The 27,068-nt window shown below is 46.6% G+C and overlaps 1 protein-coding gene across 1 annotated transcript in view; it reads left to right on the forward strand.

The window, feature by feature from the left end:
• The window catches only part of GTF2E1 (general transcription factor IIE subunit 1), a 34,368-nt gene that overhangs the window by 2,399 nt on the left and 4,901 nt on the right, over positions 1-27,068 (forward strand). Inside the window, exons 2-4 of the mRNA XM_077479601.1 lie at positions 2,558-3,010; positions 20,257-20,458; positions 24,238-24,473. Coding sequence (XP_077335727.1) covers positions 2,563-3,010; positions 20,257-20,458; positions 24,238-24,473 — 886 coding nt within the window. The 5' untranslated portion in view covers positions 2,558-2,562. The remainder of the gene's footprint in view (positions 1-2,557; positions 3,011-20,256; positions 20,459-24,237; positions 24,474-27,068) is intronic.

The raw sequence follows: 27,068 nt of genomic DNA on the forward strand, positions 1-27,068 counted from the left end.
GACATTGAGAAGCACAGGGTGTGCTGGAGAAACGGGGTGCACTTGGAGACACGTAGGTACATGGAGGCGCAAATTGCACGCGGAAACCTCAGGAAGCACGGGGGGGGGGCACTGGAGGAATCGGGTGCACTTGAAGGCACAGGGGATGCTGGGTTAACAGGGTGCACTTGGAGACATCGGGGAGCACAGGGGACACTGGAGGAACAGGGTGAACTTGGAGACACAAAGGGGTATGGAGGCACAAAGTGCACTTAGAGACAGGAAGGCAGAGGGGATGCTGGAGGAACGGGGTGCACTTGGAGACATTGAGGAGCACAGGGGGTGCTGGGGGAACGGGGTGCACGTGGAGACACAAAGGTGCAAAAAGGGCACATGGAGACCTTGGAAGGAACAGGGTGCACTTGGAGACACAGAGGTGCATGGAGGTACAGGGAATACTGGGGGATTAGGTTGCACTTGGAGAAATTGGGGAGCACAGGGGGTGCTGGAGGAATGGTGGGTACTGGAGGCATAAAGTGGGCCTGGACAATTTTGGGCACTGGAAGCACAGTGGGCGCTGGTGGAACAGGGTGGACATAGAATCGTGAGTGCTGAAGGCACTGGGTTCACTTGGAAACATGGAGGTGTACAGGAGCGCTGGAGGAACGGGGTGCACTTGGAGACCTAGAAGCTTATAGTGGGTGACGGAGACGCGGGGGGGAATTGGAGGCATAGACTGAACATTGAAGGCACGGGATGCACAGTGGGTGCTGGTGGCACTGGGGTTTACTTGGAGACGTGGCTTTGCACTGGAGGCACAGAGGGGACCTGAGAATTGGAGGAACACGGGGTGCACAGAGGAGACAGCAACTTGGGGTACGGGAAAGACACTGGAGGCACAGGACTCGACTTTGGCATAGCAAATTGTTGGTCGAACATCGAGCCACAGATCTCTCCGTCACTTAAGCCAGTCAGGGGAGCTCCCTCCTGATTGGCCGCACCCTTGGCTCTTTGGGCAAGATCCAGCCACTGACCACAGAGAAAGACCCATCGATGGTTCTTCTCTGTGGTCACCAGACTAGAGGGTGCCACGCAGAGACCCAAATAAAATGTATATTTGTCGCTTCAAAAAAAGCTAAGGAAAATGATAAATCACACGATGAAACAACAACGCATCTCGGTGGCTTTCAGACACGTGGAGATTTACAAAAACTGGTGTAGCTGTGCATAGTAACCAATCCGCTTCCAGGTTTTATTGGCAAAGCTTAACTGAACAAGCTAAAGTTAGAAGTTAATTGGTTACTGTGCGTAGCTGCACCAGATTCTGTGTGCACCAGTTATAGTAAATCTCCCCCAGAGTGTTTTTAGCACGTGTCTAATGTGAATGGGCCCTTAAAGTGATATTAAAGGCAATTTTTAAAAAAAATAACAAACATGTTATACTTACTTGCTCTGTGTAATGGATTTGTGCAAAGCAGCCTCGATCCTCCTCTTCTCTGGTCCCCCCCCCCACCCCCCACTGGCGCTCCTGGCTCCTCCTTCCTTCCGAATGACCCCACAGCAAGCAGCTTGCAGTAAGAGGCACCCAAGCAGGCTCGCTCCTGAGCCACTGCTCTGCGTTTCCATGCAGACACAGAGCCGTGGCTTGGCCCAGTCCCCTCTCTCTTCTCATTGGCTCACTGTCTGTGATTGACAGTAATGGGAGCCAATGGCTCAGTCAATGAAGAGGAAGAGTCCCCGGAGAGCTGAGACTCATGTGCACATTGCTGGATCGAGAGGGGGTTCAGGTGAGTATTGGGGAGGGGGGGGGGCTCTAGGGTTGCCTGAAGGTGAAAAACCTTGAGCCTTTAGAACCACTTTAAATTCTGAAGATGAGCCTTGATGTGCCGGCTGCACCTGTGCAGCAGATTTCAATAGTGGGCTGCTTTCTGGAGCGCTACATGTCTCTCTCGACAGGCAGTCCTAAACCCCCCCTCATAGGCCTCATCAGAGGTATTTGGTTTTATTTCCTGCCCTTGTGACACCTGGTAATGAATGCGAGGCAGCAGTTGTCACCATGACAGGAAGATATAAACAAAAAAAGAAAAAAATTTTAAGGAGAGATTTGCCATCACTTCCTCTCCTGACAGGAAGTAAAAGCAAATCTGCCAATTTGGGACCAAGATGGCAGTAAAAACTGGACCGAGATTCCATCTCTTTCCCCCAGGGCCACCAGTAGGCGGTTGCAGGTATTACTCCCATCGCTGGCCCCATCAGGTCTGTAGGAAGCCTTGACTTGCCTTGTGGGCAGCCCCAGTGCTGCCTCCTTCCATACAACCTCCAAGCATACCTCCGCCTTGCTCCATGACCCAATCGTAATGGGGGAGAAGGAGGTACACGCTTCATTGGATGCTTCACAGCATTGGGCGGGGGGGTCCTGTCTGGTAGGCTGTAAAAGGCCCGGTCCTGTCTGGTGGGCCCAATGGTTTCTAATGGCGGGCCTGCCTCCCCCGCTCCATGCTGGGCACACATTTATGGCGATGCGTGTTTTTTTCCAGTTTTTCTCATTCAGTTCCTTTGTTCTCTGCTTGTATTTCAGAAGACATGGCGGACGCTGGGGTTTTGACGGAAGTCCCCGCCGTGCTGAAGCGCCTGGCTAAGTATGTGGTGCGCGGCTTCTACGGCCTGGAGCACGCGCTGGCCCTGGACATCCTCATCCGGAACCCCTGCGTGAAAGAGGAGGACATGCTGGAGCTCCTGAAGTTCGACCGCAAACAGCTCCGCGCCGTCATCAACACCCTGAAGATGGACAAGTTCATCAAATGCCGGATGCGGGTGGAGACCGCTTTCGACGGCAAGACGACGCGGCACAACTATTACTTCATCAACTACAGACTGCTGGTCAACGTGGTGAAGTACAAGCTGGACCACATGAGGCGGAGGATCGAGACCGACGAGCGGGACTCCACCAACCGGGCGTCCTTCAAGTGCCCCAACTGCTGCAGCACCTTCACCGACCTGGAGGCCAATCAGCTGTTTGAGGCCACGTCAGGTACAGCGTGTAATCCATGGATAAACTATTCCAGCAGGGAGGGCGGGGGGGGGGGGGGGCTTGGGTTGCCACCTCATCCCTTTAAACCTGAACAGATATGAATTACACGGGTTGTGAGGCTGTTTTACTCCAGATAAGTCACCAAGTGAGTTTAATTACCACTTTAATCATCCACAAAACCTCTGTAATTCTTATGTGTTTTGGTTTTAAAGGGATGAGGTGGGAGCCCCTCGGTATAGTTGGGTGTGCAGACATGAGAAGTCCAGAGGTCTCACCAGTAGACACCCCTCATTCCCCCCCCCCCCAAGAGATGAAACAGACGGGCAATTTAACTGTCCAATATCTTTCAATGTTTTAGGTTGGTGGCCCCTTTGATTTCTTCAAAGATCGTGAACAATATTTGGGTTGAGCCTTTTTTCAGCTGATGTGTGACGGTGACCTGTTCAGTTTAAGGCTGGGGTGATGTCATCAGTCTGCTGCAGGCAGTAGAAGGCATTTCCTCTGTCTCTTCTGCACCAGAGATCAGACTGTAACACTGTAACTTTGTAAGGGGAGTCCAGAGATCAGACTGTAACAGTGTAACTTTGTAGGTGGGGGGGGGGGTCCAGAGATCAGACTGTAACATTGTAACTTTGTAGGGGGGAGCCAAAAGATCAGACTGTAACATTGTAACTTTGTAGAGGGGAGTCCAGAGATCAGACTGTAACATTGTAACATTGTAGAGGGGAGTCCAGAGATCAGACTGTAACATTGTAACATTGTAGAGGGGAGTCCAGAGATCAGACTGTAACATTGTAACTTTGTAGAGGGGAGTCCAGAGATCAGACTGTAACATTGTAGCTTTGTAGAGGGGAGTCCAGAGATCAGACTGTAACATTGTAACTTTGTAGAGGGGAGTCCAGAGATCAGACTGTAACATTGTAACTTTGTAGGGGGAGCCCAGAGATCAGACTGTAACATTGTAACTTTGTAGGGGGGAGTCCAGAGATCAGACTGTAACATTGTAACTTTGTAGAGGGAGCCCAGAGATCAGACTGTAACATTGTAACTTTGTAGGGGGGGGGGGGGGGTCCAGAGATCAGACTGTAACTTTGTAGGGGGGAGTCCAGAGATCAGACTGTAACATTGTAACTTTGTAGAGGGGAGCCCAGAGATCAGACTGTAACATTGTAACTTTGTAGAGGGAGTCCAGAGATCAGACTGTAACATTGTAACTTTGTAGGGGGAGTCCAGAGATCAGACTGTAACATTGTAACTTTGTAGGGGGAGCCCAAAGATCAGACTGTAACTTTGTAGGGGGGAGCCCAAAGATCAGACTGTAACTTTGTAGGGGGGAGCCCAAAGATCAGACTGTAACTTTGTAGGGGGGAGCCCAAAGATCAGACTGTAACTTTGTAGGGGGAGCCCAAAGATCAGACTGTAACTTTGTAGGGGGGAGCCCAAAGATCAGACTGTAACTTTGTAGGGGGGAGCCCAGAGATCAGACTGTAACTTTGTAGAGGGGAGCCCAGAGATCAGACTGTAACATTGTAACTTTGTAGAGGGGAGCCCAGAGATCAGACTGTAACTTTGTAGGGGGAGCCCAGAGATCAGACTGTAACATTGTAACTTTGTAGAGGGGTGTCCAGAGATCAGACTGTAACATTGTAAGTTTGTAGAGGGGAGCCCAGAGATCAGATTGTAACATTGTAACTTTGTAGAGGGGAGTCCAGAGATCAGACTGTAACATTGATCTCTGGGCTCCCTCTACAAAGTTACAATGTTACAGTCTGATCTCTGCCCCCCCCCCCCCCCTACAAAGTTACAATGTTACAGTCTGATCTCTGGGCTCCCTCTACAAAGTTACAGACTGTAACATTGTAACTTTGTAGGGGGGGGGGGGGGCAGAGATCAGACTGTAACATTGTAACTTTGTAGGGGGGGAGTCCAGAGATCAGACTGTAACATTGTAGCTTTGTAGAGGGGAGTCCAGAGATCAGACTGTAACATTGTAACTTTGTAGAGGGGAGCCCAGAGATCAGACTGTAACATTGTAACTTTGTAGGGGGAGTCCAGAGATCAGACTGTAACATTGTAGGGGGGGGGGGGGCAGAGATAAGACTTTGCACCACAATCGGCCTGGCTACATTGAAAGACAGTCTGGTTCAAAACGCATCCGACATGCATGTATGTGAACCAAGCCCTGCATTAATGTGATTGTAAACCCCCTTTTTTTTATTTATTTTAAATAACAAACATGTTATACTTGCCTCCACTGTGCAGCTCATTTTGCACAAAGTGGCCCCGAACCTTCTCTTCTGGTGTCCCTCAGCGGCTCCTCCCTGCATCGGATAACCCCCCCTAGGAGAAGCGATTTCCTGGGGGGGGGGGGGGTTACCTTGCGGATGCGCTCTGGAGTCCAGCATTTGCGTCCATAGACACAGATGCAGGACTCGGCCCCGCCCCCAGCACCTGTGTCATTGAATAAGTCACCCCCCCCCCCCCCCTCACCCGCTGTTTCTACTGGCTCGCCCGTGTGATTGATGAGCCGGAGAATGAAGTTTGTGAAAAATATATGTCTAAAATAAATATATAACGCGCGCTGAGGAAAAACAAAATCAAACGTGAATGAAGCTGCTATACACAAAGTGCTACGCACTTAAACATAATAAAAAGAAATACAGCCATGTGTCCCCACTCACCGGATCATAATGACACCCAGCTTTGCAGTCTGGGAGTCAAAATAGCCTTGTGACAGTATCTACCGGGAATTACTGGATGGCAGGATTGGCTGATGAAAATTAGGAAACGAACAATCCCTACACATTAAAGTGGGGTGTGCCCCGTAAAAAAAAAAAAAAAAATTTAAAGTCAGCAGCTACAAATACTGCAGCTGCTGACTTTTAATAATCGGATACTTACCTGTCCCAGGGTCCAGCCTTGCACGGGGAACGAAGCCCCCCTTCGTTCCCCGCTCCGCTCGCGGTGCCAGCATTCTTACTGTGGGCCCCACAGCCGGGCACCCAGTGCACATGCGCGAGTGGCGCCTCGCGCCGTGATATGCCGTACAGTCATCTGGGACCCGTGACAGGTCCCAGGTGACTGTGCGGCGCCGAGGGGAAGTGATGTCAGTGCCCGGGCACTGAAGGAGGCAGACGACAAGGGACCCCCTAGCAACAGGCATTTAGAGGTGAGTAACATTTTTTTATTTTTTCCCAATTTCATTTTTTTTTTATTTTTTTTTTTTTTTTATGGATTTTAAGCAATTTTTTTTTTTTTTTTGGTGGCAACACCACTTTAATTCTCAATCATGAGAGAAACCCGTACCCATAGAGAAAAGAAAAGGGACCAATAGTGAAGTATGCTATGAAAAGGGATTTATTGCACATACAAGGGCATACTTACAAACGTAATGGTATAATTGCTGCAGTTTTTTGCTCCCTCCCTGTTTAATGCCCCCCACAGTAAGCAGCTTTCTATGGGGGCAGCTGAGCTGTTGCTCCCTGTGTCCATTCAGACAAGGAGCTGCGGCCCGGCCCTGCCCTCGCCCCCTCTCTCACTGAGTTTGACAGCAGCGGGAGCCAATGGCGTTTCGCTGCTGTTTCAGCCAATGAGGGTGGAGAGTCCCGGATAGCCGAGTCTCGTCTAACACCGCTGCATAGAGCTGAGGCTCAGGTAAGTATTGGGGGGGGGGGGGGGGCTGCTCTACACAGAAGGCTTTTTATCTTACTGCATTCAATGCACGTTCTTTCTTTAAAACCACTTTTAATTAAAAAAAAATAATAATAAAATATTTTTTTATATCTACAATAATAAGGGTTTCCCCTTGAGGCCGGGCGTGTTCCATTGAAGCGCAGATATCCATGCAAGGTTACATAACCCATGCCAAACAAACAGCAACGCTTTGTGGTGCTGCAGAGATTTCCCAGCAGGGGGCGCTCTCCACCTTGGCCTGGCCACCTTCCAGTAATATGCAGAGACGGGTACTGAAAAAAATTAAAAATAAAATCCAGGCTTCCTCCAAGGATCTGTCCTCCCTCCGCTCACCCTCATTAGGTGGATGCAGTTAATTAAACTCTCACGAGCAGCCGAAGCTTGTTGGACTAATATGCACTAATATCCCTTCCCTGCCAGATGGTCAGAGAGCGAGAGAGAGAGAGCGCCTTCAGGAGGACGGAGAGGGTCAGCCTGCCCGGGAGCTCCGTTGTCCGCCCATGCTGCTTGCAGACGCTGCTCATTTTCTGCCTGACCTGAGGCTGCCATATGTCTTTGGTGCTGCCTCGTCCCAGCTAACTCGTGTGCCCTTATGCTATGCAAAGTGATATATTATATTATATTATTATTATTATTTTATATATTTATTTATTTATATATTTATTTTTTATTATATATACTATTATATTTTATTTTTTATTATATATACTATTATATTTTATTTTTTATGGTATATATTATTATATATAATTTTTTTTATGGTATATTAGTATTAAGTAAGTGTGTTTGTATGTGTGTGTGTGTGTCCATGAGGGGCACCCGACTAATAGCTTTCTATGAGGCCCTAATTATCTTTTGTAAAAGGTTGTCCTCGGGGGAGCAGAGCACTGCGCCCCAAACCCTCCCACTCTCCTCCCCCCCCAAAGGTTTGTCACAGCAGATTGGCTAGGCAGAGTCCTAGGACACGCCTACTGAAAGCCTTCATTGGCGGATTGGATTTTGGGCGGTGACGAAACATATACAGACGCACACACTTCTGGACGGGGCTGGTTGCGGTGACGGTCAGACTTGTGAAAGAGAAGAATGCGAGAAGGCCGGTGATCGGTACGTCCGGGGTAGTAAGGAGTATTGGTAGTACCGGAAGAGCTCAGCTGTCCCGTTAACTGCTCTTTGTAATATGGGGTTGTTTGGTATCTAAGTGATCGGTATTTTCTTATACATTCAAATAGATGCTTGGCATGAACGTAGCACTTTCATATAAGGATTGATGAATTATTTGAAAGCTTTAGTTCTGGCAGATGGGGGAAAAAAATAAGACTGAAATGTGTATTCCTCTGTCAAAACATGCATGACTGGCATCATGGCTCTACTAGAGATTTTGTCTTTTTAAAATCTTTTCAACAGCTTATTTTCAGGCTTGCTTAAGAGATCTCTTGGTAATGGGTTTAGCGACACGGGTCTGTGTCTTGTCAGCGATGCTGCGACTGGAATGTGGGGATGTGATTTATGATGGCCTGCTTTGTGTGTGACTGTTTTAGTCCAAGGATTTGTCGCTCACTTGTGAGTTTTGGGAAAATGGGGTAACACTGTGTATAGTGTGAGCTCACGTCTCCATAGTGTGAGCTCAGGACATCACATCTCCATAGTGTGTGGTCACATCTCCATAGTGTGAGCTCAGGACATCGCGTCTCCATAGTGTGAGCTCGCGTCTCCATAGTGTGAGCTCGCGTCTCCATAGTGTGAGCTCGCGTCTCCATAGTGTGAGCTCGCGTCTCCATAGTGTGAGCTCGCGCCTCCATAGTGTGAGCTCGCGCCTCCATAGTGTGAGCTCGCGCCTCCATAGTGTGAGCTCGCGTCTCCATAGTGTGACATCGCGCCTCCATAGTGTGAGCTCGCGTCTCCATAGTGTGAGCTCGCGTCTCCATAGTGTGAGCTCGCGTCTCCATAGTGTGAGCTCGCGTCTCCATAGTGTGAGCTCGCGCCTCCATAGTGTGAGCTCGCGCCTCCATAGTGTGAGCTCGCGCCTCCATAGTGTGAGCTCGCGCCTCCATAGTGTGAGCTCGCGCCTCCATAGTGTGAGCTCGCGCCTCCATAGTGTGAGCTCGCGCCTCCATAGTGTGAGCTCAGGACATCGCGTCTCCATAGTGTGAGCTCAGGACATCACGTCTCCATAGTGTGACCGCACGTCTCCATATAGGGTGACCGCACGTCTCCATATAGGGTGACCGCACGTCTCCATATAGGGTGACCTCGGGACATCACCGTAGCATGACCTCACCTCTCCGTAGTTAGTATGTCCTGATCCTATCACTGCAAATCAAGATAACGTGTCCTGATTCACATTCAGCGCCTCTTCACTGCCTGCCAAATCCACTCGTGGATCACTTCTCAAAGGATGTTTGAACGAGTTCTAAAAGTAACCTGAAAATAAAATAATTTTTTTTTGTTTTGTTTTTTAATTAATCCTTAGTTTACCCAAATCAGCCCTAAATAAATTATTTTTCCTTCTCGTCTCACTATTTGCTGATTTTACTAGTTTTCTTACTATTATTATTATTTTTATTATTATATATATTTTTTTTATTATTTTTAGTGTTCTTTAAGGGCAACATAAAAAAAAAAAAGCTTTTATTTGATTGGTAAATTAGCTTTGCAGCGCTTTGTGGCATTATTTGTTTTGTTTTTTGGTTTTATTATACGTGACCAAAAATAAAATATATACAGTATTTTTGCTGATCAAAGTTAAAAAAAATAAAAATAAAAAAAGGCTTTTTATTTTTTTAAGTTTTGTTACTCAGGGGCCCCCGTCGGCGCAGGAAACCCCCGGGTGAATTGTCACGGTCGGTTCTCATGTTTTGTGAACCGCGATCCTGGCTGTCTTGTCAGAGTGACCTTGAGGTCTTTGGTGGAGGACGGCGGATTCGGCAGACAGCACTTCCATTATTCTGCAGCTCTCGGTGCTCTCCTCCACCGCTGACGCCACAGAAGGCTAATCCCTGCAATAAAAAAAAAAAAAAAAAAAAAAAAAAAAAGCACCCTCCGATCATCCCTCCAGACAGCCCCTATTGTTCGCCCATATACCTCGCCCCAGGGCGGTTTAATATGCTTTTTATTTGATTGAGAGATTGCAGTTATAAATGGTAAATGGAAACTGTGTGCCTTTCACTAATCTACTATAATCAGGTTACATCTGAGCTGCGGGTACGCTGCATAAAAACACTTCTCCCCTAAACTGCAAGAAGTTAAAGGCCAACTCCAGCAAAAAAAAGTGTAGTAACTGTATGGGATCCTTACCTGTAATAGTTATTAAATAAAATGATCATTACATTTTTTTTTTTTTTAAATAACCATTGTTTATTAAAAAAAAAATAAAAAATAAACAATGGTTATTTAAAAAAAAAAAAAAAAAAATAACCATTTTTTTTTTTAATAACCATTGTTTTATTTATTTTTTATTTTTTTTAATAACTATTGTTTATTTTTATTTTTTTAATAACCTTTTTTTTTTATTTTTTTATTTTTATTTTTTGTAATTCTAAAGCAAACTAGCTGTAAGAAATCTTAATAAAAAATAAATTATAATAAAATATTATGTAATAGTGGTAATAATTCTTAATATAAAATTAATTTTAAAAATGCAATTATGGCGTTAACCGTTTATTTTTTATTCATTTTATATGAAATAAAATAATGTAATTCGAGCTTAAATAATCCTTTTTATTCTATATGAAAAAATTAAATGAATAAATGCTTTGATAATTCTTATTTTTATTAAGATTTGTTTTAATAAAATTAAATGATTAATGTAATAAGAGTTGTAATAATTCCCTAATAAAAAATTAATAAAAATTAATAATGCAGTAATAGCTGTAACCTTTCTTATTTTTATGAAATTTTATCTCAAATGAAATTAAAGAGAGATAAAAAAAGAGCTGTAATAATTCGTAATATAAAATAAATAATGCAATAATAGCTGTAATTGTTTTCATAAAAAAAAAAAAAAAAATGAATAAAAAAGTTATATTAAAAGAGAAGTATGGATTTACTTTATTTCAGAATCATGCTTGCCTACAGTCGGGGGGGGGGGGGGGGGGGGAGAAAGTATTTGATCCCCTGCTGATTTTGTAGGTTTGCCCACTGACAAAGAAACGATCAGTCTATAATTTTATTGGTCGGTTTATTTTAACAGTGAGAGACAGAAGAACAACAAAAATATCCAGAAGAACGCATTTCAAAAAAAGCTATAAATTGATTTGCATTTTAATGAGTGAAATAATTATTTGATCCCCTATCGATCAACAAGATTTCTGGCTCCCAGGTGTTCTCTATACAGGTAACGAGCTGATATTAGGAGCACTCTCTTAAAGGGAGTGCTCCTAATCTCAGCTTGTTTCCTGTATAAAAGACACCTGTCCGCAGAAGCAACCAACCAATCAGATTCCAATCTCTCCACCATGGCCAAGTCCAAAGAGCTGTCCAAGGATGTCGGGGACAAGATTGTAGATCTACACAAGGCTGGAATGGGCTACAAGACCATCGCCAAGCAGCTTGGTGAGAGGGTGACAACAGTTGGTGCGATTATTCCCAAATGGAAGAAACCCAAAATAACGATCGGTCTCCCTCAGTCTGGGGCTCCATGGAAGATCTCACCTCGTGGAGGTTCAATGATAACGGTGAGGAATCCGCCCAGAACTACACGGGAGAATCTTGTCAATGATCTCAGTTGGGACCATAGTCACCAAGAGAACAATTGGTAACACACTACACCGCGAAGGACTGAAATCCTGCAGCCCCCGTAAGGTCCCCCTACTCAAGAAATCGCATGTATAGGTCCGTATGAAGTTTGCTAATGAACATCTGAAGGATTCAGAGGAGAACTGGGGGAAAGAGTTGTGGTCAGAGGAGACTAAAATCGAGCTCTTTGGCATCAACTCAACTCGCCGTGTTTGGAGGAGGAGGAGGAATTCTGCCTATGACCCCAAGAACACCATCCCTTCAAATAAAATTTATAGACTGATCGTTTCTTTGACCGTGGGCATATGTACCAAATCTGCAGGGGGTCAAATACTTTTTTCCCTTTGCTGTAAGTGGATACATCATCGGTCTGATTACGCTTTTGCCCCCCCCCCCCCCAGCTCCTCTAACACTGAGAACCGAGTGATCTAACGCCGCCGATCGTTCAGTTCTCAGTGCTGAGTGGAGGGCTGGTGTCTGGTCACCACTCACTGCTCTATCCCCTGCAGTGCTCACTGGAGCACTGGGCTGTGGCGAGAGCGGCTTGCTGAAAAACTGAGCCAGGTGTTGGTCCAGGCATGTGGGCGGACCCCGACCATATGGTCGAGATCCTTCCTGAGCCTGGACTGGATCTGTGATGTTAGCCGACAGCGGGCTTCAGCCAGCGGTCTTCTGAAAACAGGTCAGGGGAGTGCAGAATGAACTGCACTGATGTGATCCACAGGAGAAGTACAGCCAAACGAACTTTCCCCGTACTTCTCCTTTTTAAATTAAATGAGTAATGTTTATATTCTTAATATAAAATTGATTTAAAAAAAATGCAGTAATACCTGCAATGGTTCTTAATTTCTATTGTTGTTTTATATGAAATAGGATTAATTAAATAGGAGCTTTATTAATTCTTTATTTGTATTAAATGTTATTTAATATGAAATAAAACGAATAATAGCTAATCCATATTTTTATAATAAATTTAAACAATCTAAAAAGAGCTGTAATAATTCTTTAATCTAAAAAAAAATGCATTTAATTATATTTCTCAGAAGTCTACAGAGCATTGCACCTCCTATTTTATTTATCTTCTTTAATATTAAACAACATTTATTGAAATAAGATAATTTTTTTTTTAATTTACGTTTTCAATAAATGTTATTTTATATTAAATAAGATAAAATAGGAGGTGCAATGCTCTGCAGCCTTCAGAGAAATATAAAAAAGTATTTAATTATATTTCTCTGAAAGCTACAGAGCATTGCACCTCCTATTTTATTTATCTTATATAAAACATTTATTGAAATAAAAAAAATAATAAAAAAAACTGTGATCTTATTTCAATAAATGTTGTTTTATATTAAATAAGATGATTAAAATAGGAGGTGCAATGCTCTGTAGCCTTCTGAGAAATATAATTAAATGCATTTTTTAATTTTATTTTTTAACCACTTCCCGACCAGCGCACGACGATGTACGTCGACAGAATGGCACGGGCAGGCATATTGGCGTACAGGTACGTCCAATATTCAATGCCGCCCTGGTCGGGTCCCCCGTGAGTCCGGTCGCGGGAACCGCGGACTCGATCGCTGCGGGCATCCCCGCGATCGTCTCACGGAGCGGCCGAATGGAGGAAATGCTGTGTAAACAACATTTCTCCATTCTGCCTAGCAACTAGTGACGCTGATCTCTGCTCCATGTGATTGGAGCAGAGATCAGTGTTCACTAAATGAAAGCCCAACCCCCCCACAGTTAGTAACACACCCCTAGGAACACTTAACCCCTACACTGCCACCCACTGGTTAACCCTTTCACTGCCAGTGTCATTTACACAGGAATCGCTGCATTTATATAGCAGTGATTACTGTATAAATGACAATGGTCCCAAAAATGTGTCAAAAATGTCCGATGGGTCCCCCACAATGTCGCAGTCACAATAAAAATCGCTGATCGCCGCCATTACTAGTAAAAAAATAAATAACAAATTAATAAAAATGCTATAAAACTATCCCTATTTTGTAAACGCAATAACTTTTGTGCAAACCAATCAATAATCGCTTATTGCGATTTTTTTTTTTTTTTTTTTTTAACAAAAATATGTAGAAGAATACGTATCGGCCTAAACTGAGGGAAAAAAATGTTTTTTTATATATTTTTATGGGATATTTATTATAACAAAAAGTAAAAAATAATGCGTTTTTTTCAAAATTGTTGCTCTATTTTTGTTTATAGCGCAAAAAATAAAAACCGCAGGGGTGATCAAATACCACCAAAAGAAAGCTCTATTTGTGGGAAAAAAAGGACGTCAATTTTCTTTGGGAGCCACGTCGCACGACCGTGCAATTGTCAGTTAAAGCGACGCAGTGCCAATTCGCAAAAAGTGGCCTGGTCTTTGACCAGCAAAATGGTCCGGTCTGCAAGTGGTTAAGGGGGAACTTATCCTTTTTGTGTGAAGGTCCGTTTTGTTTTTTTAATACAGATGTAGCGCCGGCTCCTGAAGAGCACGCGCTATGTGTGTTGCCATTTAACTTTTCCTGGAACCGCAGTTTGGTTTTGGGTTTAATTACTCTAAATTTTGACCTCCAGTACCAGTCTGGCTGGACTGCATGGTTTTATGCCTGACCATGGGTGGCGCTGTCATCCCTGGCAGGGTCCAGAACGTAGTCTAGCTGGGATGCATTAAGGGTTTACTCTCTCTCTCTCAGAACCAGCCCAGTGGGAGTGTCACTCTTGCTGTGCATTCTGGGAGAGGGTACTTCAGGGGGCTGACGTCACATGCTTCGGGGGTTCCAGTCCAGAAGTTTTTTCTGGCTGATGGACCTGGTCCTCCTGACCAGCCCCCAAGACTCTCATGGCCTGGAGTGCGGATCCACCCGACTACAGGTCTTGGGGCTGGCTGGCCCAAGGCAAAGAAACTGAAAGAAGGATTCAGAGGTGGTCCGGTGCCGCCTCGGTTTGTGGAGAGGCCCAGCAACTGTGAAGGTATCCAGGGGAGGACTCTTCAGGAGTAAGCCACGCAAAGGTTGGCTTCTCAATAAGAGCCTGGACAAGTTAAAAGACCCCCCCAAGTGAATCTGATCTCCTGTGGTATCGCCGGACCGGCTGCAAGGTTCTGGTACCATACGAGGGTTCTCCAAATGTTCTACTAACTTTCAGTTTTATTCAAGTGTTCTACAGCAAGTCTGTGGCAGAGGAGACTTGGTCTGATTGAAACATCCTGTTGGCTGCTAGGCCTGGTGAGAGAAGGACTATCCGATAAGGGTGAGGATCCAGCTGTGAATGGCTATTCCTATTTGAATTGGCACTAAGAGTAACTGGACTTTCCTACCTAAACCCTCTAACCCTATGTTGAGAGACTGTGTTCCTTAACTATTTTTGCAAATAAAAATCCCTCTAAGTGGATCTGGTGTCAGTCTCTACAGTTATTGGGCCATCTACTTCGGGGAAACCCCTAGACACACACGAGGTGAAAGAAGGTAACGGTAAGCCCGATTTAATCAGCCGCTCCTTTGGGAGTCAGTGCTACACACAATTTTAAAAATGCAACTTATTACAGCTATTATTTTATTATTTGGAGGTTGGGGGGGGGGGCGTAAAGTTCCACTGACCACCGTGATGGTGGTGGATGAGCTTTAAAATGCTACTCACCACCAATGATTGTGCAGTTGCTTTGCCCGTGGGGTGGGGGGTATGTAAGGTGTTTGGGTTTTATTCATAGCATTTAGCCATCCATGGAACTTTGCACTTGTCAAACTTTAAAGGCTTAGTGCACCTTAACCACCTCAATACCGGCATGTTTCTTCATTTCCAAAAAACGGTGGCAAAAAACACCATAGGGCAGTGATGGCGAACCTTGGCACCCCAGATGTTTTGGAACTACATTTCCCATGATGCTCAACGACACTGCAGAGTGCATGAGCATCATGGGAAATGTAGTTCTAAAACATCTGGGGTGCCAGGGTTCACCATCACTGCCATAGGGTCACGTGGTCATGGGCGTTGGACCTCCATGACCATGTGGGCAGGGTATGACCTGATCTGAGCCAGGCTAAAGCCACTTTCATTTGTCTTACACCTGGGCTGTTCCAATATGGATTATTTCTTGTCTGTGAATGTCCACGATTAAGCACTATGTGCGGGACGAAACACGTTGGAGGAGTGGACAAGACTACGTGAGCTGAGGCTGCTATTACCTGCTTGCTGCACGGCTTGGCTTGGTGTGCCGTTACTTGAATGTCGTCTTTGTTCTCATTTTGGTTGCAGTGCTGCATTATTAAACTATCACAGCACTAAAAAAAAAAAAAAAAAAAAAATGGCGAAGACAAGAAGGTGCACACAGAGGCCGGTAGTGAGGTGGTTAAAGTGGATTTTCCGATACCGTTTGACTCCGCCGATCATTAGGCAGACCGCCGTTCTGGCTCTCTGCCCATGTAAACAAGGGGGGTTGCCGTTTTGTCAATAGGGAAGGCATTGATTCTGTGTTCCTGCAAAGTAAAAACGCCTCCCCCACAGTGCACAAACACTGGCTAGGCACAAGTTTAACCTTTTTATAGCCCCTGATGTTAACCCCTTCCCTGCCAGTGCCATTAGAACAGTGACAGTGCATATTTTTTTCAGCACTGATCACTGTATTAGTGTCACTGGTCCCCCAAAAAGTGTCAGTTAGGTGTCAGATTTGCCCGCCGCAATATCAAAGTCCAGGTATAAGTCGCTGATTGATGCCATTATGCGTAAAAAATAAATAAAAAAATATTCCATAAATATATCCCATAGTTTGTAGCAATGGTTTTGTGCAAACCAATCAATATACACTTATCGGGATACTTTTTGGGTAAAAAAAAAAAAAAAATATGTAGCAGAATACATATTGGCCTAAACTAATGAAGAAATAGATTTTTTACTTTTTGTTAAAATGTAAAAAAATAAAATAAAAAAAGTGTATGTGTGTGTGTGTGTATATATATATGTGTGTGTGTGTGTGTGTGTGTGTATATATATATTATTATAAATATATTTATTGTTTTTTTTCAAAATTGACAGTCTTTTTTTGGTTACAGCGCAAAAAATAACCGCAGAGGTGATCAAATACTACCAAAAGAAAGCTCTATTTGTGGGGTAAAAAGGGCATAAATCGTATTTTGTGTAGAGCGTCGCACAACCGCGCAATTGTCAGTTAAAGTAATGCAGTGCTGTATTGCCAAAAATAGCTTGGTCACGGAGCACTGAGGAAACACTGAGCTCAAGTGTTTAAAGTTAGACCTACTTTGAAAAAAATAAACTCCCCTACCTGTCAGCAAAGAGGACCTGTTGAAGTTTATAGGTGTTCCACTGCTGGTGCATTATCAACAGCCCTTTTATTACAGGACAAGAAGAGTACACAAAAGTGGTAACAGCTTTATACGTGAACCAAGGAACCGAAGCATCTTGCACCTGATGGAAGTTTTCTTGTTCAAGTGGATGTAAAAAATTACCAGCTGATGTGTTTCTGGGGATGCACCCCCTTCTTCCAACCAAAACTCAGTCTGAGCTTTGGTTGGAAGAAGGGGGTGCATCCCCCGAAACACGTCAGCTGGTAATCTGATATTCTCTTAAACCATAAGAGTATCATCAGGTATTTTAGATGCTTTGGTTCCTTGGTTCACGCACAAAGCTGTTACCACTTTTTGTGAGTTAGAGTACATACCGTACTCGCAAAAAGTGGTAACAGCTTTGTTCGTGAACCAATATATAGAGATTACTGTTTGGGAGCGATTTATGAAACCTAAAAAAAAGGAGAATTAAGAAGCAGCATTATAGCACACAAAATGTATACCAATAATTGCCCGAAAAGTGTAGAAAGACGTTCAGCGGATACTTTATTTATTTATTTTTTTAAGGGATGCCTATATGGCCAGAAAGAGTACATGCTTGGAAAAAGTGGTAACAGCTTTGTACGCGAACCAAAGGAACCAAAGCATCTAAAATACCCGATGATACTCTTCTGGTTTAAGAGGATGTCCGTTTTCCAGCTGACGTGTTTCGGGGGAGGCACCCCCTTCTTCCAACCAAAGCTCAGACTGAGTTTTGGTTAGAAGAAGGGGGTGCATCCTCCGAAACACGTCAGCTGGTAATCTGACATCCTCTTGAACCAAAAGAGTATCATCAGGTGTTTAGACGCTTCGGTTCCTTTGGTTTGCGTACAAAGCTGTTACCACTTTTTCCAAGCATGTACTCTTTCTGGGCGTATAGGCGTCCCTTAAAAAAAAAAAAAAAAAAAAAAAAAAAGCATCCGCTGAGCATCTTTCTCAGCATTTTGTGTGCTATAATGCTCCTCCTTAATTCTCATTTTTTAGGTTTCATAAATCGCTCCCAAACAGTAATCTCTATATTAAATTTCTGGCAGTGCGCAGGGAACGGTTCGCAGCCGCCATCCGCAACCAGTTGCGCAGCGTGGGAAATCGCAGTGTTTTCTGTTACAGGGATTTAGCCTGAAATCTCTAAAGAGGAGATAATCGGCTCTTCCCGCCTCGCTCCGTACAACAGAGGATCTCGGAGGAGTTGAGTGTATTCCACTCAGTTCGGTTCTGCTTCTCTCTTACGGAGAGAGAGAGAGAGAGACTTGCAGCGGCAAAGAGTTGAACGGCCACCAAAACTTCTGAGAAAGTTAACTCTGCATCGCCGTGTTGACTGACGCATTGCGAACGGCCTTGTCTCGAAGCGACGCTGACCTCGGTTTCTCTTCCTCCCGGTGGGCTCCTCGCCCGGCGCACCTCCCATTCTCATCATTATCGGGCTGCGTCGGCAGAGGAGTGACAATGAAGAGGAGGGAATCCAGTGGGCGTACGGAACGCGGCGGATTTGTCGCTAGACGCTGTGTGAATAGCAGACCTTGAACCCTTGGCGGTCTGCTTCCTTCACCCTCCTATAGAGCTTCTCTATGTGTTCACATCTAGTAAGTGCTGCAGGAAGCCTGGCGAATCATTAAAGCTGAAGTCTACGTAGATTATTTTTATTTTTTTTACCTATTTCAAATATTTTACATAGAACTAATAGAAGTACCTGAATGTCTGTCTGTTTTTTTGTTTTTGGCTTCCTGCACAGCAGCATTCAGGTTGGGAAATCTGAACCAATCAGGCGCGCCGCAGTGTTGCATGTGCTTGGCTTAACATCTGCCAGAATCAGAAGCCTGTGCTGCTGTGGAGGTCATGACCTGGCTGTGCTGCATGGCTGGAGTGCCTGTATAACATGGTTGGCGGCAGAGATTTGCAAGCCATTCAGAAGGTAAAACGGTTTCCATATATGTGCGGAGAAGCGACATGCTGACAGGAGTAGACAGCAGGAACGTGAGCTCTTCATTGTGCTCCATCCAATCCAAAGATGGCAGGCGGGACCTAGAGTTACCCGCAACAGCCCGTAATGGCTCAGCTTACGCCTCCAAATATATTTTTGTGTGGCAATACGTGGACTGGCCACCACAAAGTGATACTTTAGCTACAGGTGGAGCCTGATAGGCCAAGTCGGTCCTTGTTGGACTTATAGGTTAGAAATGCTCCACCAGTGAGATTTCCTTCCCATAATTCCCAACTCTGTTCTGTCCAATTGTGAGGGTTGGGTGTTCCCGCCCACCTCCTTGTGTGTTTTATCTTGTCTTCTATTCTTCATAATGTAAAGACAGGCGGTAGAGAGATACAAAGTAACATTGTTTATAAACATTGTTTAGACGGTAGATGGAGAGATACAAAGTAACATTGTTTATAAAATACCTAAAAATCCAGTAGGGAAAACTCATAATGTGCAGTGTTAATTTTCCAGGCACAGCGGGTGTACAGACCCGGGAACTCAGCACAGGGATGGTGGGAACCCCTCATAATGGGCACAGCAGGTGTACAGACCCGGAAACTCTGCACAGGGATAGTGGGAATTCCTCATAATGGGCACAGCGGGTGTACAGACCCGGGAACTCAGCACAGGGATAGTGGGAACCCCTCATAATGGGCACAGCAGGTGTACAGACCCGGGAACTCAGCACAAGGATAGTGGGAACCCCTCATAATGGGCACAGCGGGTGTACAGACCCGGGAACTCAGCACAGGGATAGTGGGAACCCCTCATAATGGGCACAGCGGGTGTACATTCCCAGAAACTCAGCACAGGGATGGTGGGAACCCCTCATAATGGGCACAGCGGGTGTACAGACCCGGAACTCAGCACAGGGATGGTGGGAACTCCTCATAATGGGCACAGCAGGTGTACAGACCCGGGAACTCAGCACAAGGATAGTGGGAACCCCTCATAATGGGCACAGCGGGTGTACAGACCCGGGAACTCAGCACAGGGATAGTGGGAACCCCTCATAATGGGCACAGCGGGTGTACATTCCCAGAAACTCAGCACAGGGATGGTGGGAACCCCTCATAATGGGCACAGCGGGTGTACAGACCCGGAACTCAGCACAGGGATGGTGGGAACTCCTCATAATGGGCACAGCAGGTGTACTGACCCAGGAACTCAGCATAGGGATGGTGGGAACCCCTCATAATGGGCACAGCGGGTGTACAGACCCGGGACAGCACAGGGATGATGGGAACCCCTCAGAATGGGCACAGCAGGTGTACAGGATATTCTAACCCCCAGCCACATGCACTTGTAGCAGGATAAACGTTTGCGGGTCCACCTTGTAGAGCGGTCTCTCTCTCTCTCTCTCTCTCTCTCTCTCTCTCTCTCTCTCTCTCTCTCTCTCTCTCTCTCTCTCTCTCTCTCTCTCTCTCGTTCTCTCGTTCTCTCTCTCGTTCTCTCTCGTTCTCTCGTTCTCTCGTTTTTGCACTAATTTGTCTCTCTCTTTCTCTCAGGGAAGTTTCTTTGCACCTTCTGTCACACGGAGGTGGAAGAAGATGAGTCCGCCATGCCAAAGAAGGACGCTCGGACTCTAGTCGCCCGGTTCAATGAACAGATAAAGCCTTTATACGACCTTCTGCGACAGACCGAGGATATCAACCTGGCCTATGAAATCCTGGAGCCAGAACCTACGGAGATCCCAGCTCTCAGGCAGAGGTAGGTGCTTCTTGATGGAAACGATATGTCCGCCACCTCCCCATTGTGCCATAATCTCTCTTGGTGCATTATGGTGGCGGAAAATGGCTGTTTGCATTGAATCCTGACCATAGTATGTCTGTTGACTATTGGCCAATTTCACAAGAAGCAGTAAAAAGCGCCGCCCTGGTTGTCAAACCGGGAAATTAACTACGTTAAAGCGATGTGCGCCACATTAACATAGGAGACTTATTTTGGGTCTCCCTGCATCACCTACGGCACATTTCAGGGGGAAAAAGAAACTGGTGCAGGTTGTGCACCTAATTATCTATGCCAAGGGTCTCCAAACTTTCTAAACAAAGGGCCAGTTTACTTTAGGGGGGCTGGACTATGGCAACGGGAGCAGAAAATGTAGTGGTGTCACTGGAAGTAAACAGTGTGCTCTTTGGTATTAAGGGGAGGAATTGTGCCCCATTGTTGGTGTCGGTGGGAGGAATGGCGCCCCATTGTTGGTGTCGGTGGGAGGAATGGCGCCCCATTGTTGGTGTCGGCGGGAGGAATGGCGCCCCATGGTTGGTGTCGGCGGGAGGAATGGCGCCCCATGGTTGGTGTCGGCGGGAGGAATGGCGCCCCATGGTTGGTGTCGGCGGGAGGAATGGCGCCCCATGGTTGGTGTCGGCGGGAGGAATGGCGCCCCATGGTTGGTGTCGGCGGGAGGAATGGCGCCCCATGGTTGGTGTCGGCGGGAGGAATGGCGCCCCATGGTTGGTGTCGGCGGGAGGAATGGCGCCCCATGGTTGGTGTCCTTTCATTGTCCAGTCACAGGGTGGGGCTCCAAGGTGACCTGTGCTCAGAGGAAGTGGGTTTGAGTAGCGCTGACCATTAGATTGGGGACATCCCAGTGGCAGAAAAAAAGGACTGCGGGGGAAATCTCTGGGTTGAAGGTGAGTATTGCAGCAAAAAGCTGTTTTTTTTATTTTGCTTTTTCATCGTCTATTCATTGTATTCTGGTTTATTTTTTGTTCAGCTTTAAGCTTACACCTACTGGTGTCTGTGCGCAGGCAGATCGGGCCCCGAGCGTTCAGTTGTGCACAATATGTTCTCTCATCAGTACAGAAAGTACATTCTTTTTCGCTTGTCTCAGTGAATCGCGCCGCCCCCCCCCCCCCCCCCCCTTCCCTTCCCGCCACCCTCGGATCTGTCTTTCCAAAAACTGTCAGCTCTTAAAACTTTGCACTTAGAGCTCCTGTCAGCGATTTGTAGAAGTTGCTTCGGAGCTATTCTTCCCTAATAGAGGGGTTCTATGAAAACAGCGACAGGAGGGGGGAGGGGCTGCAATTTGGAGAGTCCTCGGAGACTGCGGCATACCGGGGGTGGCAGCGTTTACTGTTGTGGGAGAGAAATGTTAGGAGGCGGCTTTGTTTAAGCTTGAAGTGTGTTATTTCCATGGAAATCTGATAACTGCTTATCTCCGAGAGATTTGCTTCTTAAAGTGCCCCACCCAGTAATACCCAGTGCAGGGATGGTGGGAACCCCTTGTAATGGGCACAGCGGGAATATAGACCTGGGAACGTGGCACAGAGATAGTGGGAACCCCTCATGTTGGGCACAGTGGGTGTACAGACCCGGGAACTCGGCACAGGGATGGTGGGAACCCCTCATAATGGGCACAGCAGGTGTACAGAGCCGGGAACTCGGCACAAGGATGGCGGGAACCGCTCATATGGGCACAGCAGGTGTGCAGACCCGGGATTTCAACACAGGGATGGTGGTAACTTCTCATAATGAGCACAGCAAGTGTATAGACCTGGGAACTCAGCACAAGGATGGTGGGAACCGCTCATATGGGCACAGCAGGTGTACAGTCCCGGGAACTTGGCACAGGGATGGTGGCAACCACTCATAATGGGCACAGTGGGTTTACAGACCCAGGAACGCAGCACAGGGATGGTGAGAACTCCTCAATGGGCACAGCAGGTGTACAGACCCGGGAACTCAGCACAAGGATGGCAGGAACCGCTCATAATGGGCACAGCGGGTGTACAGACCCGGCAACTCAGGACAGGGATGGTGGTAACCCCTCATAATGGGCACAGCGGGTGTACAGACCCAGGAACTCAGCACAGGGATGGTGGGAACCCCTCATAATGGGCACAGCGGGTGTACAGACCCGGCAACTCAGCACAGGGATGGTGGGAACCCCTCATAATGGGCACAGCGGGTGTACAGACCCGGCAACTCAGCACAGGGATGGTGGGAACCCCTCATAATGGGCATAGCTGGTGTACAGACCTGGCAACTTAGGACAGGGATGGTGGGAACCCCTCATAATGGGCACAGCGGGTGTACAGACCCGGCAACTCAGGACAGGGATGGTGGGAACCCCTCATAATGGGCACAGCGGGTGTACAGACCCGGCAACTCAGCACAGGGATGGTGGGAACCCCTCATAATGGGCATAGCTGGTGTACAGACCCGGCAACTCAGGACAGGGATGGTGGGAACCCCTCATAATGGGCACAGCGGGTGTACAGACCCGGCAACTCAGGACAGGGATGGTGGTAACCCCTCATAATGGGCACAGCGGGTGTACAGACCCAGGAACTCAGCACAGGGATGGTGGGAACCCCTCATAATGGGCACAGCGGGTGTACAGACCCGGCAACTCAGCACAGGGATGGTGGGAACCCCTCATAATGGGCACAGCGGGTGTACAGACCCGGCAACTCAGCACAGGGATGGTGGGAACCCCTCATAATGGGCATAGCTGGTGTACAGACCTGGCAACTCAGGACAGGGATGGTGGGAACCCCTCATAATGGGCACAGCGGGTGTACAGACCCGGCAACTCAGGACAGGGATGGTGGGAACCCCTCATAATGGGCACAGCGGGTGTACAGACCCGGCAACTCAGCACAGGGATGGTGGGAACCCCTCATAATGGGCATAGCTGGTGTACAGACCCGGCAACTCAGGACAGGGATGGTGGGAACCCCTCATAATGGGCACAGCGGGTGTACAGACCCGGCAACTCAGCACAGGGATGGTGGGAACCCCTCATAATGGGCATAGCTGGTGTACAGACCCGGCAACTCAGGACAGGGATGGTGGGAACCCCTCATAATGGGCACATTAGGTGTACAGACCCGGGAACTCAGCACAGGGATGGTGAGAACCCCTCATATTGGGCATAGCTGGTGTACAGACCTGGGAACTCGGCACAAGGATGGTGAGGGTTGTTGTCATCTGTGCCTGGCCAATAAAAGTGGCCAGCGATCGATACCTGGAATCCGGTTGGCGGGAAGCTCTGGGGCGCAGCATCACCTGGATTGAAGGTGAGTATCGTTCCGCTCTAAAGCTGATCTCTATGTTTAATGTTCCTTGAAATTATTTGATCGGGCCAAGCTGGCCCAGTCTGACTTTTTGGTGCGCTCGCTGGTTGCGCTGTATAAATTGAGTGTAGCGTCAGCTATATATAGTATACAGCGCGTTGTTACGCCAGTTGGGATGGGGATTTCCCATCTCACTCCCGGAAAACAAGAAAGTCGGGCTGACTGCTGATCAGCCATTCAGGGAATCTTTGTACTCTATGAATGAATACAAAGCTTCCTCTGTCGGAGGCGGAGTTCGCGATGTCATCCATTTGCCCTCTCCGCCTCAGCCAATCAGAGGAAGCTTTGTGTTGGGGATTGAAGCAGCTTCTAGCGTGCGATAATATCCTGTTGTTCCAGTTGATGTAAAACGTAAAATAAATGCAAAATGACGAGCTTGTTAACCTTTCTGCATTTTTTTTTTTCCAGCAAAGAGCGCGCAGCGGCCGCAGCAGCCGCAGCCGCCGGCCCCCAGAGGGAGACCTGGTCCAAGGGCCCCTCGTACGACGGCATGTATACGCAGGATGTGGTCATCAGCATGGAGGAGCAGGAGAACCCGCAGAGGTTGGCCGGCGAAAACAAACCGCCCAAAGAGAGGCCCATATGGCTGAGGGAGAGCACCGTACAGGGCGGAGCCTACGCCGAAACCGCCAACATCAAAGATGGTAAGAAAACGGGAGCGGGTTTGTTTAATAGATCTCCAGTCTGCTTGTCATAGCAGTCCTGTCTTTTTAAAGGTTGAACTTCGGCTTCCCTTCTGTCTTGCTCAGTTGTACACGCTCCTCTCCTGTACCGAAAATTACTTCTCTTAAATTGCATTGGAGGATCCATGAGTTCCCCGGGCAGAACGTTCCGGAGGATGAATACAAACTTTCCTCCGTTACAATTTGCTGCGTTCAACTTGCCATCAGTTTAGAATAAATTGTAGGTTCCGCGGTATCTCAACCCCCCCCCCCCCCCATCCCAGAAAGATCCGCCTCCATGCTTCACAGTATGGATAGGTTTCTTATCTACATAGACCTTATTGGATTTCTGTGCCAACATAGTGATTATGGTTTTCGACCTATACAGTTCAGTTTTGGTCTCATCGTGCCAAGTGATTTTGTTCCTGAAGCTCTGAGGTTTTCTCTCTAGGTGTGGTTTGCAGTATTATAAAGAGGACTGGAAGTTCAGTTCTGTGTGGGCTGTCCAGATCCTGGCTTAACCAGTTGTGGACACTGGACATGCTACACATGGAAGCACACAGGACATATAGACCCGCAACGCCACTATTTTTAGCTGCGTTTTACCGCCGGATTTGCAGCGCATTTCGGCCGCTAGCAGGGCGCTTTTACCCACCCGATAGCAGCCGAGAAAGGGTTAATCAATAGCGGCGTTTTGCCGGCGGTAATACAGCGCTGCCCCATTGATTGCAATGGGGAGCAGCGGTGGAGGAGCGGTAAACACACCGCTCCTTCACCGCTCCAAAGCTGCTGGCAGGACTTTTCCTGACGTCCTGCCAGCGCACCGCTCCTCGGGGCTTTCACACTACAGACAATGGTGTAGCAGTTTTAGGGCGGATTGCAGGTGCTATTTCTAACGCTATAGCACCTGCAAAACGCCCTGGTGTGAAAGGGGTCATACTGTATACTATGCCCATTCCTACTGCCCTACTGCAGTTCCCTCCTCATGCATACTGTCAAAATGACAGCAGGGAGTTGCTGGGTAAATACAGAAGCTGTAGAAGCTGCTGCTGTCATAAAGGGGGGAAAAAACAAAACCGTCTGACAACGCTTTTATAAATATTGTTTAGAGATGCAAAGTAACATTGATCAGGCGGGAGATAGAGAGATACAAAGTAACATTGTTTATAGACGTTGATCAGATGGGCGATAGATACAAAGTAACATTGTTTTATAAACATTGATCAGATGGGAGATAGAGAGATAAAGTAACATTGTTTATAGACGTTGATCAGATGGGCGATTGATCAATGTTTATAAACAATGTTGCTTTGTATCTCTCAGACGGAAGATTGAGTGATACAAAGTAACAAGGTTTATAAACATTGATCACACAGGAAATAGAGAAATACAAAGTAACATTGTTTGTAAACCTTGATCAGATGGGAGAAAAAGAGATGCAAAGTAATATTCCTACTTTTTTTATTTACTCTTATTTATCTGCAGAATAAAGGGATGAGTGAACATCTGCATGTCATGGTTTAAAGCGGAGCTTCCCCTTTTGGGTGGAGCTCCGCTTTAAACCATTACATGTAGATATCTGCCTCTGCCAAACCCCCCCTGGTGTCATACTTGGCACTTTTTTTGGGGGGGGGGGGGGATTCGGGGCATCTGGTTTTGACAGGTACAAGGCTCCTTCTTCCCTCCTCCTTCCTGGGCCATTAAAAAATCGCAGTGCGCCTCACACATACGCAGTAGAGAGCCGGCTGTGAAGCCACAAGGCTTCGCTGACCAGTTTCCCTTACAGGCAATGGCAGCGGCAGCACCCGAGAGCCAATGGAAACATCGGCTGAGGTGCCGGTGTAGTGTCATATTTTGCTCCGGAAGTGACGCTGCGGCCCAGAAATGTTCGCACTGCGCATGCGCGACGCCTGCCAAACACTTGCGCCATGCGTTCCAAAGGATTTGCGACAATGCAGACCAGTGAAACCGTCAGATAATGTCACGGAAGTGAGGGGGAGGTAATTCCCTCCCCGAGCCACCGTTACCCGCTTTCTCTCCGCTCCGTGTAAAGTTTAACGTCACTTTCGTCACATTATCTGACGGTTTCACTGAACTGCATTGTCGCAAATGCTCTGCAACGCATGGCGCAAGTGTTTGGAACGCATCGCGCATGCGCAGTGCGAAATTTCTGGCCGCAATGTTGCTTCCCGGAGCATTCAACGATGGGGAGCAAAATGGGATACTACGCCGGAATGAATATATGAAAATATATATCTAGATCTATCTATCTATATATATATATATATACACACACACACACTCATTTAATCCCTTAGTTTATCATAGCATTGCATTAAAAAGAGGCCAAAATTTAAAAAAAAAAGCATTTATTGCAAGTATTTGTACCAGAATCATTATTTTTGTGTCGTTCTATATGGGACAATTGTTAAAACTACATTTATACTTTTATCTATAGTAACTTTATTATTATTATTATTATTATTATTATTTTTATTTTTATTATTTGAAATTTGAAACTAACACTGATCAAAGTAGAAAAGAAGTGTTTTGTTTTCTTTTTATGTATTATTTTTT

Source organism: Lithobates pipiens, unplaced genomic scaffold (assembly GCF_037356315.1).
Source record: "Lithobates pipiens isolate NorthernLeopardFrog02 unplaced genomic scaffold, aLitPip1_a1.2 Scaffold_16, whole genome shotgun sequence".
Taxonomy (NCBI): Eukaryota; Metazoa; Chordata; class Amphibia; order Anura; family Ranidae; genus Lithobates; species Lithobates pipiens.